We start from the raw sequence: 13,821 nt of genomic DNA, 5'->3' as shown, positions 1-13,821 counted from the left end.
ACTGAAAATTTCTGTTAAAAAAAAACCTAAATGGGATAAAGTCACTTATTAAAAAAGAAATACATGGATTAGATCAAAAGCAAAATTCAACTATATGCCATCTCCAGTAGAGAAGTCTACAATACAACATCTCAGAAAGTTTGAAGGCAGAAAGAAAATGGGCAAAAACACACTAAAGCAAATACAAACAAAAAGGCAGGCAGAGGTTGTAATAGTCACACCCAAGGTGAACTGCAGACAGCAAGCACTCAGCGGGGCCATGGCTGTCTTTGATAAAAATGCTACTTAAATCCTAATAGAGGAGAAAGAAAGAAAGAAAACTGCCCAACTGTTTTTATGAAGCCAAAACAATCGTGACACTAAAACCTGATAAAGATATTCACTTACAGGATCTCAAAGAAAAAATTCTAAATAAAATATCAACAAATATCCAGTAGTACATTAACATACATACACACACACACCCATGAACAAGTAGGATTTGTTCTTGAGTTGCAAGAATAATATTAGGAACGCTATTAATATGATGGGCCATATTAGTAGATCAGAGGAAATAAAAGTAATACATTCAATATTGATAGACGCTAAAGGGCATTTAATAAAATTTGACAATAATATTTGTCTTTTTTAAATTACCTAACATGATAGTATCGAGTGCTGACTGAGATCTGTTCCCGCCTCTGGAGTTACCGAACAGCTCAGAGATTACAGTAGAGACGATTCTGCTGGGAGCAGAGGTCCACGGCTCTCCAGGGCTGAGTTCCAACGGGGCCCCATTTTGGTGTGGCTTCACCACCAGGGCAAGGGAGGCCAAACCTTTGCAGGCCTTGACTATGGAGAGAACTGGAGTGGGGAGAAATCATCTTTGGAGGGAGAATAGTGTTACTGTTTGGCATGAGGAGGTTAAGCTGCTCTCACCCACAATGAAAACTCTACTATCCAGAGGGTCATTCTGTGAGGGTTCCGTACTAACGGGTACAGGAGTGACTATCTGTACCAGCTGGCCCAGGACAGTCTTGGTTTACACTCATTCCAGCTTCATTAGTAAAAGCACTCTCTTTTCCTCTCAAAAGTGTCCTAGTTTAATAATAAATGGTACGATCACACTCAGTATACTGAAAGTTTATAATGTTTATACATGTGGTAAGAGTTTACATGTACACAAGAGTTTACATGTTTATATGTCTGCATAGTCGTATATACAATTATCTAGCTTTGATTTCCAAAAAAAAACTATTAAAGCCTGGCCTCAGCACACTCACCCATCCTAAAACAAATTAAAACATCAAACAGAACTCTTTATATATCAGAACTTCTTATGATTTCATTTCATCGTCAGAAATTTACATCATATAAACAAAAGTGCTGCTACATCTCAGGAGCCAAAGGAAGAAAGCATTCCCAGAAAGGACGGAGTAAAAACATCGTGAACTGTTGTTGACAATGAGAAATAGAACAGTATAAACCGGTATCAGGACTTCAAGTGTGGTGATGACACGCTGTTGGAGCCCTTCAACAGAACAGGTTCAGGAGAATATAAACCCAGAGTAGACGGGCTTGCATAACATACAAGCAAGAGTGGAGGAAGCAGGAGCAGTGGAGACAGACTCTACTCTGTCCAATATAAACAGCTGTGAAGGTAAGAAAACAGGTTTACAGCTGCCTCTTCCTATTTAACCAATGGTTTTGTGATGAAAGGCAAAGGGAGAGTTAGATAAACGTATCTATTGGAAAATCACCAGAAAATAACATAGCACCATCACGTTCTTGATAAGGGTCAAAACGCATCAAATAGTATACTTAAGAGTTTCATATCTCTCTAAACGTAAATTTTACCTCAAAAAAGGAAAAATCATAAATCACTACTGAACTCTAGTTATGGATATGAATGCTAAAGTGTTCGGGAGTGAAGTGTACTGATGTCTGCATTAGTTTGAAATGCATCAAAAAAGTAAGATGGATGGACAGAGAGATGAGTAAATGGGCAGATAGGTGATAAAGTAAATGTGGCAAAATGCTAACACCAGGATCTAGATGGTGTGTTCACTGGACAACTATTTCCACTTTTCTGTATTTTGAAGAATATCATATAAACTGTCGATAAAAAGGCAACTACCGTAAAGTTACAGACTTACTTCCAATCTATATACTTTAATCAACATTAAGACATTCTAAAGATTGAAGACTCAGAAAGCCCTATCTTTGTAAAGAGGTTGACGCAGAGATGAGAAATGACCATCACTCACCTATAGACTGGGAGCTGAACACTGCTACAATCTGGGGGCTGGCCAAGGCCTCTAGCCTGTTCTTCAGTGCCTCCAAGTGCACACACTTCTCTGAGTAGTCTGGTGTATCAACAAGCATCATTAAGCTGTTCTGCATACCTGTTAGCTTGGCAGAAATCACAGCTATGTCCTATAAAAAGACCAGAATAGAGGATATTTATTTTAAAAGACCCCACTCCTTCAATTAAGAATGGACAAAATAATTTGGACAAAGAGAACAGATTAGTGGCTACCAGGGGAAAGGTGGGGTCGGGGGTGGGCACAAAGGGTGAAGTGGTGCACCTACAACATGACTGACAGACAATAATGTACAACTGAAATTTCACAAGATTGTAACCTATCATTAACTCAATAAAAAAAAAAGTGGAGGAAAAAAAAGAATGGACAAAATACATGAAAAAGCAATTCTTAAGAAAATGGCCCATAAACATATTATGTTCAATATTACTGGTATTCAAATAACGGTAAATTAAAACAAGGAAGTGCCATTTTCCTCCTAACAAATTGGAAAAACTTTTCAAAAATGGTAATAGCGATTCTTGCTGAGGGTGCAAAGAAAAAGTCTATTGGTACCATAAATTTATACTGTCTTTCTGGAAGGCAATTTAGCAATATGCATCAAGATCCTTAAAAATATTCACATTTTTTGACCTGGTATTTCCTCTTCAAGAAATTTGTCCTAAGGAAATAATCAGAGGGACAGAGAGATATTAATGTATTATAATTAATTAACATGACTTTAGTGTTATAATAACAAAAACCTGAAAGCAACCTAAATGTTCCATAATAACAAATAAAATATGAATTATGGGTCACTCATAATGCCAAGTGGAATATTCTGCACCCACAAAAAATGATGTTTTTAAAAATACTTACAACTTACTATTAAGTGAAATAAACTAGATAAAAAAGCATACAGACGCTAGAATATATATAAATGTATGCATACCAGTAACATATGCATATATCCAAAACACATACATACAAATATATACAAATACATAGAAAAATACCTAACAGACATTAAAAACACATTACTAGGGATTAGGAATGAGGATCATTTTCTTTTCTTCCTTGTATTTTTCTGAATTTTCCAAATCTTCTAAGACATGTAAATTATGTTTATAATTAGAAAAATAAATGCTACTTTTAAAAAAGAATTGAGTGTAATAACTATTTCATTTCAGCATTCAACAGGTGTCTGCGATGTGTCACACACTGTATTAAATGTGTGAGACACAGAGGAGGAAGATCACAACGCAGCGCTTGAGTTTATCGCTGCGTATCGGGACAGAAAGACCACGTACATTTTAAGAAGTATGGCTCAAGTGTTACAGGAGCACAGGTGAGGGAGCAATTAATTTTGCCTGAGAGGCAAGGAGCCAGCAGGGAGCGCTATGAAAGGAGGTGACACTTTAGCTGGACCTTGAGGGATGAGTGTACTATACTATAAAGGAGAGGAAGGATAGTTCCGGAAGAGAACTAAGACGTGAAAGGGGATGGTGTGTTAACAGTCTGGAGCAGTCACAAAGTGGAAATCACATGGAGGGAGTGGCCAGAGAAAAAGCTGAAAAGGCAGGCCACATACAACCCTGTTGTGAACGACAGGCTATGGCTATGCTTTGTGAGCAGGCTTAGAATTTATCCAGCAGAAAATGGGGAATCAGTCAAGGTTAAAATGGGAGGGCGAGGGGCCAGCCCCGTGGCCACGTGGTTAAGTTCGGGTGCTCTGCTTCAGCGGCCCAGGGTTTCGCCAGTTCAGATCCTCGGTGTGGACTTGCACCGCTCATCAAGCCATGCTGAGATGGTGTCCCACATAGCACAACCAGAGGGACCTGAACTAGAATATACAACTGTGTACCAGGGGGCTTTTAGGAGAAGGAGAAGAAGAAGAAGAAAAAGGAGATTGGCAACAGATGTTAACTCAGGTGCCAATCTTTAAAAAAAAAAAGTAGGGCGAGGGACAGGGAAATGCCCCTTGCCAATCTATGCTTTAGAAGATCCCCCTGGTCTCATGTGCAGGATAAACCAGAGTGTGGGAGGGACTCAGCGGCAAGAAGACCAATGGACAGCTGTTGCAATGGTCTAGCAGTAAAAGGACTGGAAAGCATGACTAGAGTGGTGGCAGAAGGATACAAAGAACAGATAACTGAAGAGATAGATGGCAGAGATGGGGAAGAGCAAGCAGTTAAGGACTGCTGAGGTTTCTAGCCTAGATAGAGCGTGGAAAATGACATCACCAACCAAGAGAGGGAGGCCAAAAGAAAGAGCAAATGGGGAGTGGCTTTGGACAGAAATAAGGAATTCAGTGTCTGAAGGGCCTAGAGGGAGTCCACTGGATGCGTGTGGTCTTGTGGGCAGTTAATTCTGAATATCAGGATAGCTGGGAGGACAAAATCAAGATGAATAACTTCTAGCTAACTAACATTAGTAGCTTACTCCTGTTAACATCAGAGACCATATTTAAATCCAATCTCTCATACACATGTGCCAGGAATTCAATAAAATTTACAGCTTCCGTCTAGGAAGCCTGGATCAATTATACTTGTCAGGTGCCCTGAGGGGCTCTGAAATGGAATGGGAAGGAGTATGGCTCTATCGTACTTAAGGATAACAATAACTGATATATAATAATAGATGGATTGTTGAGTGAAAAGTCAAAGGTCAAAGCAGTGTTTACAATGCGCCACCATTTGTGGAATAAAAGGGGCAGGGAACATATACATGATATACGCATGTATACATCTGGAAGGACAGGCTTAAAGATGATAACAGGGTTGGCATGCAGAAGGGAATTTAGGGGATTGGGAGGGTCAGGGTTACAAGAAAGATTTATTTTTCACTACTTATTCTTCTTTCTTAAAATTTTTCCCAGGGGCCGGCCCCGTGGCCTAGTGGTTAAGTTCACACGCTCTGCTTCAGCGGCCCAGGGTTTCGCAGGTTCGAATCCTGGGCACGGACATGGCACGGCTCATCAAGCCATGCTGAAGCAGCGTCCCACATGCCACAACTAGAAGGACCCACAACTAAAAATACAACTATGTGCCAGGGGGCTTTGGGGAGAAAAAGGAAAAATAAAATCTTAACATTTTTCCCATGTGCATTTATAACTTTTGTTTGTCTGTTTCCTTCCTTTTTCTCCCAAAGCCCCCTGGTACATAGCTGTGTATTTTTAGTTGTAGGTCCTTCTAGTTGTGGCATGGGAGATGCCACCTCAGGATGGCTTGATGAGTGATGCCATGTCCACACCGAGGATTCCCGCCTACAAAACCCCGGGCCACCAAAGCGGAGCACGAGAACCCAACCACTCAGCCACAGGACCGGCCCCCATTTATAAATGTTTTAAAAACTTTTAAAAGTTTTTAAAAATAGCAAAAAAGATGATAATTCATTTTGCTTTACCATTGAAAAGGAGTTTTTTCCTAAGACATCATCTCATTTCCTTCTTATAACTGGTTATCAAAAGGATTACTCCCTTCCCCACTTTGCAGCCCTTGGAGAGGGCCAGTGCGAGTCAGACCCCTCTGCCCATGTTCCACACTCTCACTGACTGTTTTCTCCGTCTTTTTATCGAGGCTTCTCCTGAACTCACTCTCCGTGGCTAAAAGGCTTCGGTCAAGCAGAAGGTACAAACTGAAGAGGGTGCAAATACTCAGAGCAGCCTCAGCGCTTCCTTATCCCAAGCCTGAATGTTTCCATACGCACCTATTTACTACCCCTTATGATTTTCAGTGGAATAGCTCTCTCATTTGTTTCTCCAAAACTCAAGTTCCTGCTGAAATTCCTGGTTAAGATTTCACGTCCCTTAAACAAGACACCTACTTGAGTCTTAAATGTCTCCTCAATATCAGCACTCAACGTGCTCCACTTGTCTGCTTCTTGAAGCGATTCTGCGGCCAGCTGCATTCTGGACTTGACCTGGTCGATTTCTACCAATACCTAAGAAAAAAATGAGAGGTGAAAAACGAAGGAAGTGGCAGTTCCATTTTCTCTACCTTCCACCCGTGACTTGAAACCTAAGTGTTATGGCATGTTCCTGACTTCAGGGAGCCTCTGTACCCCTTAAAACACCAATCACAGAGCCACATTTGTTCAGCGAGTGCTGAAGACAGACGAACAAGCTGAGAGAACTAAGCGAAAGCATCATTTGAGTGCTTGGCCAGATTGTGAGTTAAGGCTGGCCTCCCACTATGCGAGTGAAAATCTTCCAGAAACAGGAATTGACATTTAGGCCGGGGGCCAAAATACCTGCATCGACTGAGACGTGTCTTGTTCAAATTTTTTAATGTCCTCCTTGACAAGAATCATTTGTTCTTTCAGAAAAGACGCCTCCTGTTTAAGGGCTTCCACATCACGGAGCACCTTGGGCATGTTCTGAAGGGCCTGGTGACTTGTTTCTGTAGCAAGAACCCAAGAAGAGCAACATGGACCAAACGTGAAAATCAGACCAGTCACCAGGGAACAATATGAATAAATCAGACAGGAAGGAAATTCTCCCCAAAGCACTACAACCACACGGTTTTCCAAGCCTGTGAAAAATGGGAGGTTGGAGGGGAGAGGTGTGGGGAGGTGGCCTCTGCCAGGACCATGTCCTCCCCAGAGTGACGGTGAGGGTCCTGTGATTTAACAAGGAATGAACCATCAACCTGACCCAACATCAACCATTCTCGACCACTGAGTTAAACTGAACTCCTTTTTCGAGGAAGGAGAATGAAGGAATCTGACAGTGGGTGAAATGCCGGCTATGTGCCAGGTGCTTTACGTACATTATATCACTTCATGTCCATGGCAATCGCTAGCAGCCACCTCTTACAGATAAGAAAACTAAGGCTCAGAGAGGTTAAGTAACTTGCCCAAGATTTCACAGAACTGAAATCAAGTCTTACATGTGCCTGGACCCAAAGTCTGCTTTTCATGGTCTTTTTAAAATGTGGTCCACAGACCACCAGCACCAGGTGGAGTGCAGTTAAAATGCAGGTTCCTAGGCCACCTGCCAGAGATTCTTATTTAGCAAGTCTGGTGGAAGATCAAGCGAGATCAAGGAATCTGCATTTTTTTTAACAGACTTCCCAAGTGTAGGATAAAATTTGAAAATCTCTGCAGACCAGGATGTGTTATCTGGAATTGGGAGAGTTAACAGCATAACCCTTTAAAGAGCAATTCACTGGGGAATCGACCAAAGAAGCCCAGAGTCTTCTGCGCCACCTGCGTGCTGAATGGAACCTTAACATCTTGAAGATGCGCTTCAGGAACCTGTTCGTCCAGCTCTACATAAAATAACACTGTTTCCAGCACTGACTCCAGGTAAGGTTCTCAGATTAAGAAAACAAAGGCACAACACACAAAGACTTCTTCAGCGCGCAGACTTCACTGCCTTTACACAGTGCTGCTATGGCCCCAGCCTGGTCTCTCGCCTGCTAACCCACAGGGTCACTCTCTTTTTTTTTTTTTTGTCAGGAAGATTGGACCTGAGCTAACATCTGTTGCCAATCTTCCTCTTTTTTTTTTTTCTCCCCAAATCCCCAGTACACAGTTGTATATCCTAGCTGTAAGTCCTTCTAGTTCTTCTATGTGGGATGCTGTCACAGCACGGCTTGATAAGTCCTGTGTAGGTCTGCGGCCAGGATCCAAATCGGTAAACCCCGGGTGGCTGAAGCGGAGCACGTGAACTTAACTGTGACACCACCAGGCTGGCCCCCCAGAGTCACTCTTCAGGCCTGGCTGGTTCCCTGTGTACCTCTTTTCCCTTCTCCACAGCCCCAAAAATTTAGTCCACTCCTGCATCCATTTTAAAACTATCACTTGCAGTGGTTGCCTCTGGGAGGGTAAGGGCCAGATTCCACTGCAAAGGGGCATGGAGGCACTTTCTTAAGTGATGGTAGAATTCTATACCTTGACGGAGGTCTGAGTTTATACTAGCTGTATACATTTGTCAAAACTCATCAAACTTATCAGATAAGATCTATGCACTTCACCTCATGCAGATTTTATCTAGTAAAAAAAGAGCTGTAAACAAGTATTGAACTCTATAATGTTCAGGGTTCTAACAAATGTTTAGGGGGGAAGCATACTGATGTCTGCAACTTATTTTGAAATACATCAAAAAATAAGATGGAGGGATGGACAAATGAATAGATTTGTGATAAAGCCAGAGATTGCTGACTGTAAAATCTAGGTGGTGGGTATATGGATGTTCACTACACATTTTCTCAACATTACTGTATGTTTGGCAGCTCCATCCACAGTTGCTCAGTTCAAGAATTTGCCATCAGTCTTGACTTTCTCCCCCTCTCATCCTTCATTCCAATTCATCAGCAAGTTCTCCCCTTTCCTCCTCCTAAAAGTATCCTTTTTTTTTTTTTTTTTGATGAGGAAGATTGTCCTTGAGGTAACATCTGTGCCAATCTTCCTCTATTTTGTATATGGGATGCTGCCACAGCGTGGCTTGATGAGTGGTAGGGATCTGAACCCATGAACCCCAGGCCGCCGAGGCAGAACATGCGAACACATCCATGACACCACCAGACCGGCCCCTAAAGATATCTTAAGTCTACCCATTTATCACCAACTCCACTGCCATGACCCAGGTTGAAGCTGCTATCATCTCCCTTATGGACTACAGCAACAGCCTGCTGAATGGGGACATACTGAATTATATTGCTTCCCTACTTAAAAATCCTCTAGTGCCTGGGGCCGGCCCCATGGCCAAGTGGTTAAAGTTCTGTATTCTGCTTAGGTGGTAGGGGATCATGGGTTCAGATCCCGGGCGGAGACCTACTCCACTCATCAGCCATGCTGTGGAGGAATCCCACATACAAAACAGAGGAAGACTGGCACAGATGTTGGCTCAGGGCTAATCTTTCTTAAGAAAAGAAAAAAACGAGGAGGCAGATTGGCAAGGATGTTAGCTCAGATCAAATCCGCCTCACCAAAAAAAAAATCCTCCAGTGCCTTCCCATTACACTTGTTTTCAATCAAGTCCAAATTCTTTAATGTGACGTTAAAATCCCTGTATGATGTGGCCCCTGCTGACCTGTCTTACCTAAGACTGGGTCGTGTTCAACACTGTCTCTCCGGACGCTGGAGAACAGTTTGTGCCCAATAAATATTTGCTGAGTGACTGACTGAACAAATCAGTCCTCCAATTTGCGGCCCTCAACATCTCTTGCCTGAACCTCTGCAATAACTTCTTTTCACTGCAGACTTGGGCCCTTGTCTCCTCTTCCATAAAAATAAAGCTTTAAACCTCCAAAGGCTTCTCACTGCCTATGGGATGGAATCCAGACTCCTCAGGATGGCCAAAAAGGCCTTTCACAGTGTGATCCCAGTCTGCTTTTCTGCCTTGTCTCCAGCAGAAGTTTCCCCCCATGAAAGTGTGATCCTCCCATAGTAATAATACCAATGATTAATAGTTATTGATGCTACTGATGAAGGTCTGTTTGAGCTCACCTCCCTCTGGACTGACTAGGCCTTTTTATAACCACATGCCTCTGCGTGTGTTGTTCCCTCTCCCTTTAATACTATGTTAATACTTGAATATAATAAAGTATAACGGATGAGAACCTGGGCTCTGAAACCAATTGCGTGGGTTCAAATCCAGGCTCTCCCTTTCATTAGCAATGTGACGTTGGGAAGTCACTTCTCTCAGCCGCAGTTTCTACAGCTATAACGTGGGAATAATAACTGTACCTACCTCTACGGATGGTCAGGTTTAAATTAGATAATCATGCCAAACAGGAGGCACTATTAACATTTGGGCCAGGACATTTCTTCACTGTGCAGCTGTGCTGAGTATGGTAGGACACTAAGCATCACTGGGTCCTTCCACTAAATGTCCATCACTGTGACATTCCCCACCATTGCAACAACTTAAAAAACTCCCACCAACTTCCAAATATTCGGGAGGAGGAGAGGCAGCATTACCACCCTTGGCTGAGAACTACTTAGCTAATACATATAAAGCACTTAAAACAGGGCCTGACACGTACCAATAACCCCACCACCACCACCACCTTTCCTTAAACCCTGGACACCTCTATAAAACGAAGTTCTATTTACTGGACCAGAAGCTTCCAGTATGCAGTCTGTCTGACCCGTCTTTCCCACAGAGCCTAGGAGAGAGACTGGTGTGCAGAACGTACTGAATAAACATACAGTGAATAAAAATCAAGTCGAGGAGTTAATGAAATGGTTGCTGGCGTGCATTATTTTTTATAATTAACTGTCCTTAAAAGATGGTTAAAGGGGGCTGGCCCCGTGGCCGAGTGGTTAAGTTCACGCGCTCCGCTGCAGGCGGCCCAGTGTTTCGTTAGTTCGAATCCTGGGCGCGGACATGGCACTGCTCATCAGACCACGCTGAGGCAGCGTCCCACATGCCACAACTAGAAGAACCCACAACGAAGAATACACAACTATGTACCGGGGGGCTTTGGGGAGAAAAAGGAAAAAATAAAATCTTTAAAAAAAAAAAAAAAAAAATGGTTAAAGTCTCCGTTCAGACCAGCCCACCTTCCTCCCTGACATGAAAATCCACTTAAACAATGTTTCCCAGATTTGTGTCATTCTCATATACCTTCAATATGCTTCTGCCAAATGTAAGGATCAATCGACTATTATTTATTTGTTCTTAAAATTCACTCTCTTAGCTTAGGTTTATAAAAGGAAACTTGATGGCACCGCCCGAGGTGAAAAAGCGAGATCCCGAATCAGCGAGCGTTGCAGACCGCCGAGCAGCAGCCTAGCCCTGCTCCGCGCGTCCCCAGGACTGAGGAGACGCGGCCCGCGGCTCCCCTGACCCCCGGAAGCGTGACACTGAGCGCCCACTCCGTGCGCCCCCGGCCCCGTCGGGGCGCTCGGCCCCGCTCCGCTCACCCTCCACGGCGTGGTTCACCTCCTGGATGAACAGCTGCAGCTTCATCACCAGGGTGGCCGCGTGGCCGTCCGCCTTCCCGGCCGCCGCCTCCTTGGGGCCAGCCCTGAAGGCCGCGTTGATCCACTCCTTCACGTCGAAGTCTTCGGCCAAGAACTTGGAGAAGTCCATGGCCGCCCCGCCTCAGCCTCGGCGTCCAGGCCTTCAGGGCTGTCTCCGGGCGGCAACGAGGCTGCAGATTCCGGAGGCCCTGCAAGAGCACCGGGGCTGGCCTGGGAGGGCGCGCACCGCAGTCCACAGCACCAGCAGCTGGCCCCTCCGTCAACTCGCTGAAGCATACGGCTGGGAATGACCCTCGCTGCGCGCCGTACTTCTCCCGGAAGTAGGTGGCCGTTACCGAGGCGACCGCCGGCGTTCCGGGAGCCCCGGAGAGCACGCTTCTAGAGAAACGCCCCGGGCTGGGAGCGGCAGGCCGGCACTAGCGTCCCGCTTCTTATGCTAACCTTGGTGCTTGTTGAGCGCTTAAATATGTGCTTATTCCCAAGGCCTTACGCACATTAGCTCACTTAGTCCTCACAGTCCTTTGAGTACTATTGTTCTCCCCAGCGTAAAGATGAAGAACTGAGGTCAAGAACTGGTTCAAAGTCACATAGCGAGAAAGTGGCTCTGTGGGGATCTGAACGCAGGCAAGCCTGCCGCTGGAGCCTGACTCTTTCTGATACTTGCCCTGCTACAGGGGGCAGAGGAATCTACGTGATCTGGCCTCTGCCCCCTGCTCTTCCTGCTCCTGTCTCAAAGCTCTGGCCACACTGGCCTCCTGTCCCTTCCCGAAACGCGCCACGCTGGCAATCTCCAGTCTGCACTTACTGCTTCCTCTAGATTAAGACAGCGTGACACCTCAGAAAAGAGAGGCTACCTGGGAGGGCCTCCTTTGTCATAGGAGCCAAAATTTAGAAAAACGAAAACAGGGGCCGGCTTGTGGCCGAGTGGGTAAAGTTCCCTAGCTCTGCCTGCCAGCCTGGGTCCACAGGTTCAGATCCCGGACGCAGACCTACTCCACTCAGCAGCTGTGCTCTGGAGGCATCCCTCATACAAGTAGAAGGTTGGCATAGATGTTAGCTCAGGGCTGATCTTCCTCAAGCAAGAAAAGAGGAAGATGGGGAACGGATGTTAGCTCAGGGCTAGTGTTCCTCACCAAAACAAAAACAAAAAAATTCTTTGTGTAGAGTCATGAATAATGCGGTCATTCTTTCTTACCCTAGGCATACTCTGACTGAATGCATATGGTAATTCTTGAAGACAATATATATATAAGAACTTAAATACACAAATTAGGAAAGCTAGTATACTAGCCTTGGTAGGAGCAAACTGATTAGGTCCCGTGGCATGCTTCAAAGCCTTAAGTGTCCCTATGACATGCCCTGCCCCTCCCCGACTAGCTGACACTTTTTTTTTCTTTTAAAGATTGGCACCTGAGCTAACTGTTGCCAATCTTTTCTTCTTCTTCTTCTTCTTCTTCTTCTTCTTCTTTTCCCCAAAGTCCTCCAGTACATAGTTGTATCTTCTAGTTGTGAGTGCTCTGGTTGTGCTTATGTGGGACGCCGCCTCAGCATGGCCTGACCAGCAGTGCCATGTCCACGCCCAGGATCCGAACCAGCGAAACCCTGGGCCACCAAAGTGGAGCACACGAACTTAACCACTCAGCCATGGGGCCGGCCCCAGCTAACACTTTTTAAAAACAGCTTTATTATTAATTGATAGGACATAAAATTCACCCCTTGTAAGTATACAAGTCAATGTTTTTTAGTAAATTTGGAGAGTTGTGCTATCTCCACAAGCACATTTCCATCAGCCAAAAAAGCTCCTTTCTGTCTATTTGCATTTGATCTCTGCTTCCACCCCCAGCCCTAGGAAACCACTAGTCTGCTTTCTGTTTCTATAAATTTACCTTTCCGGACATTTCAGATACATGGAATCATACACTATGTAGTCTTTTGCATCTGGCTTCTTTCCTTGAGCACAACGTTTTGGAGGCCCATCCATGTTGTACCATGTTATCAGTAGTTTGCTGCTTGAATAGCATTCCCTTGCGAGGATATGACACATTTTGTTTACGCATTCACCAGCTGATGCACATTTATGCTGTTTCTAGTTTAAGGCTATTCTTTGCTATGTCTTTGTGTGGAGCCATGTTTTCATTACTTTTGAATAGACTTCTACAAGTGGAACTGCTAAGTTGTAAGATAAATTTATGTTTAAATTTTTAAGAAACTACCAAACTCCTCTGGAGTGCCTATTACCATTTTACACTACCATCAATAACGTATGAGGGTTCCACTTTCTCTATAGCCTCACCAATATTTGACATGTAGTGATGTCATTGTTGCTTTCTCATTTTCTTAATAACCAATGAAATTGAACATATTTTCATGTGCGTACTAGCCATTCTTACATCTTCTTTGGTGAAATGTCTATTCAAATCTTTTTCCCATTTTCAAATGGGCTTTCCTGTCTTCATATTATTGAGCTGTCAAAATTCTTTACATATTCTACATATAATTTCTTTATTAGAGATATGGCTTGCAAATATTTTCTCCAAATCTGTAGCTAATATTTTCATTTTCTTAATGGTGTCTTTGAGGTGCAAAAGTTTTTAATTTCAATAAA

General features: G+C 43.8%; 1 protein-coding gene across 2 annotated transcripts in view; it reads right to left on the bottom strand.

Annotated features, from left to right (window-relative positions):
- COG7 (component of oligomeric golgi complex 7) overlaps nucleotides 1-11,736 on the bottom strand; it is an 81,153-nt gene extending 69,417 nt beyond the window's left edge. The window contains exons 1-4 of one of the 2 annotated variants that reach the window (XM_001916245.5): nucleotides 11,157-11,736; nucleotides 6,534-6,682; nucleotides 6,108-6,224; nucleotides 2,247-2,415 (exon numbers count right to left, since the gene is read on the bottom strand). In XM_001916245.5, the coding sequence (XP_001916280.2) occupies nucleotides 2,247-2,415; nucleotides 6,108-6,224; nucleotides 6,534-6,682; nucleotides 11,157-11,325 (604 nt within the window). In that variant the 5' untranslated portion in view covers nucleotides 11,326-11,736. The remainder of the gene's footprint in view (nucleotides 1-2,246; nucleotides 2,416-6,107; nucleotides 6,225-6,533; nucleotides 6,683-11,156) is intronic. The other variant, XM_005598850.4, reaches the window with a different exon arrangement.
- Nucleotides 11,737-13,821: the final 2,085 nt, after the last annotated feature.

Source organism: Equus caballus, chromosome 13 (assembly GCF_041296265.1).
Source record: "Equus caballus isolate H_3958 breed thoroughbred chromosome 13, TB-T2T, whole genome shotgun sequence".
NCBI classification, from domain to species: Eukaryota; Metazoa; Chordata; class Mammalia; order Perissodactyla; family Equidae; genus Equus; species Equus caballus.
The sequence above is the reverse complement of the archived record's forward strand: the minus strand, read 5'-3'. Positions and strand labels throughout refer to the sequence as shown.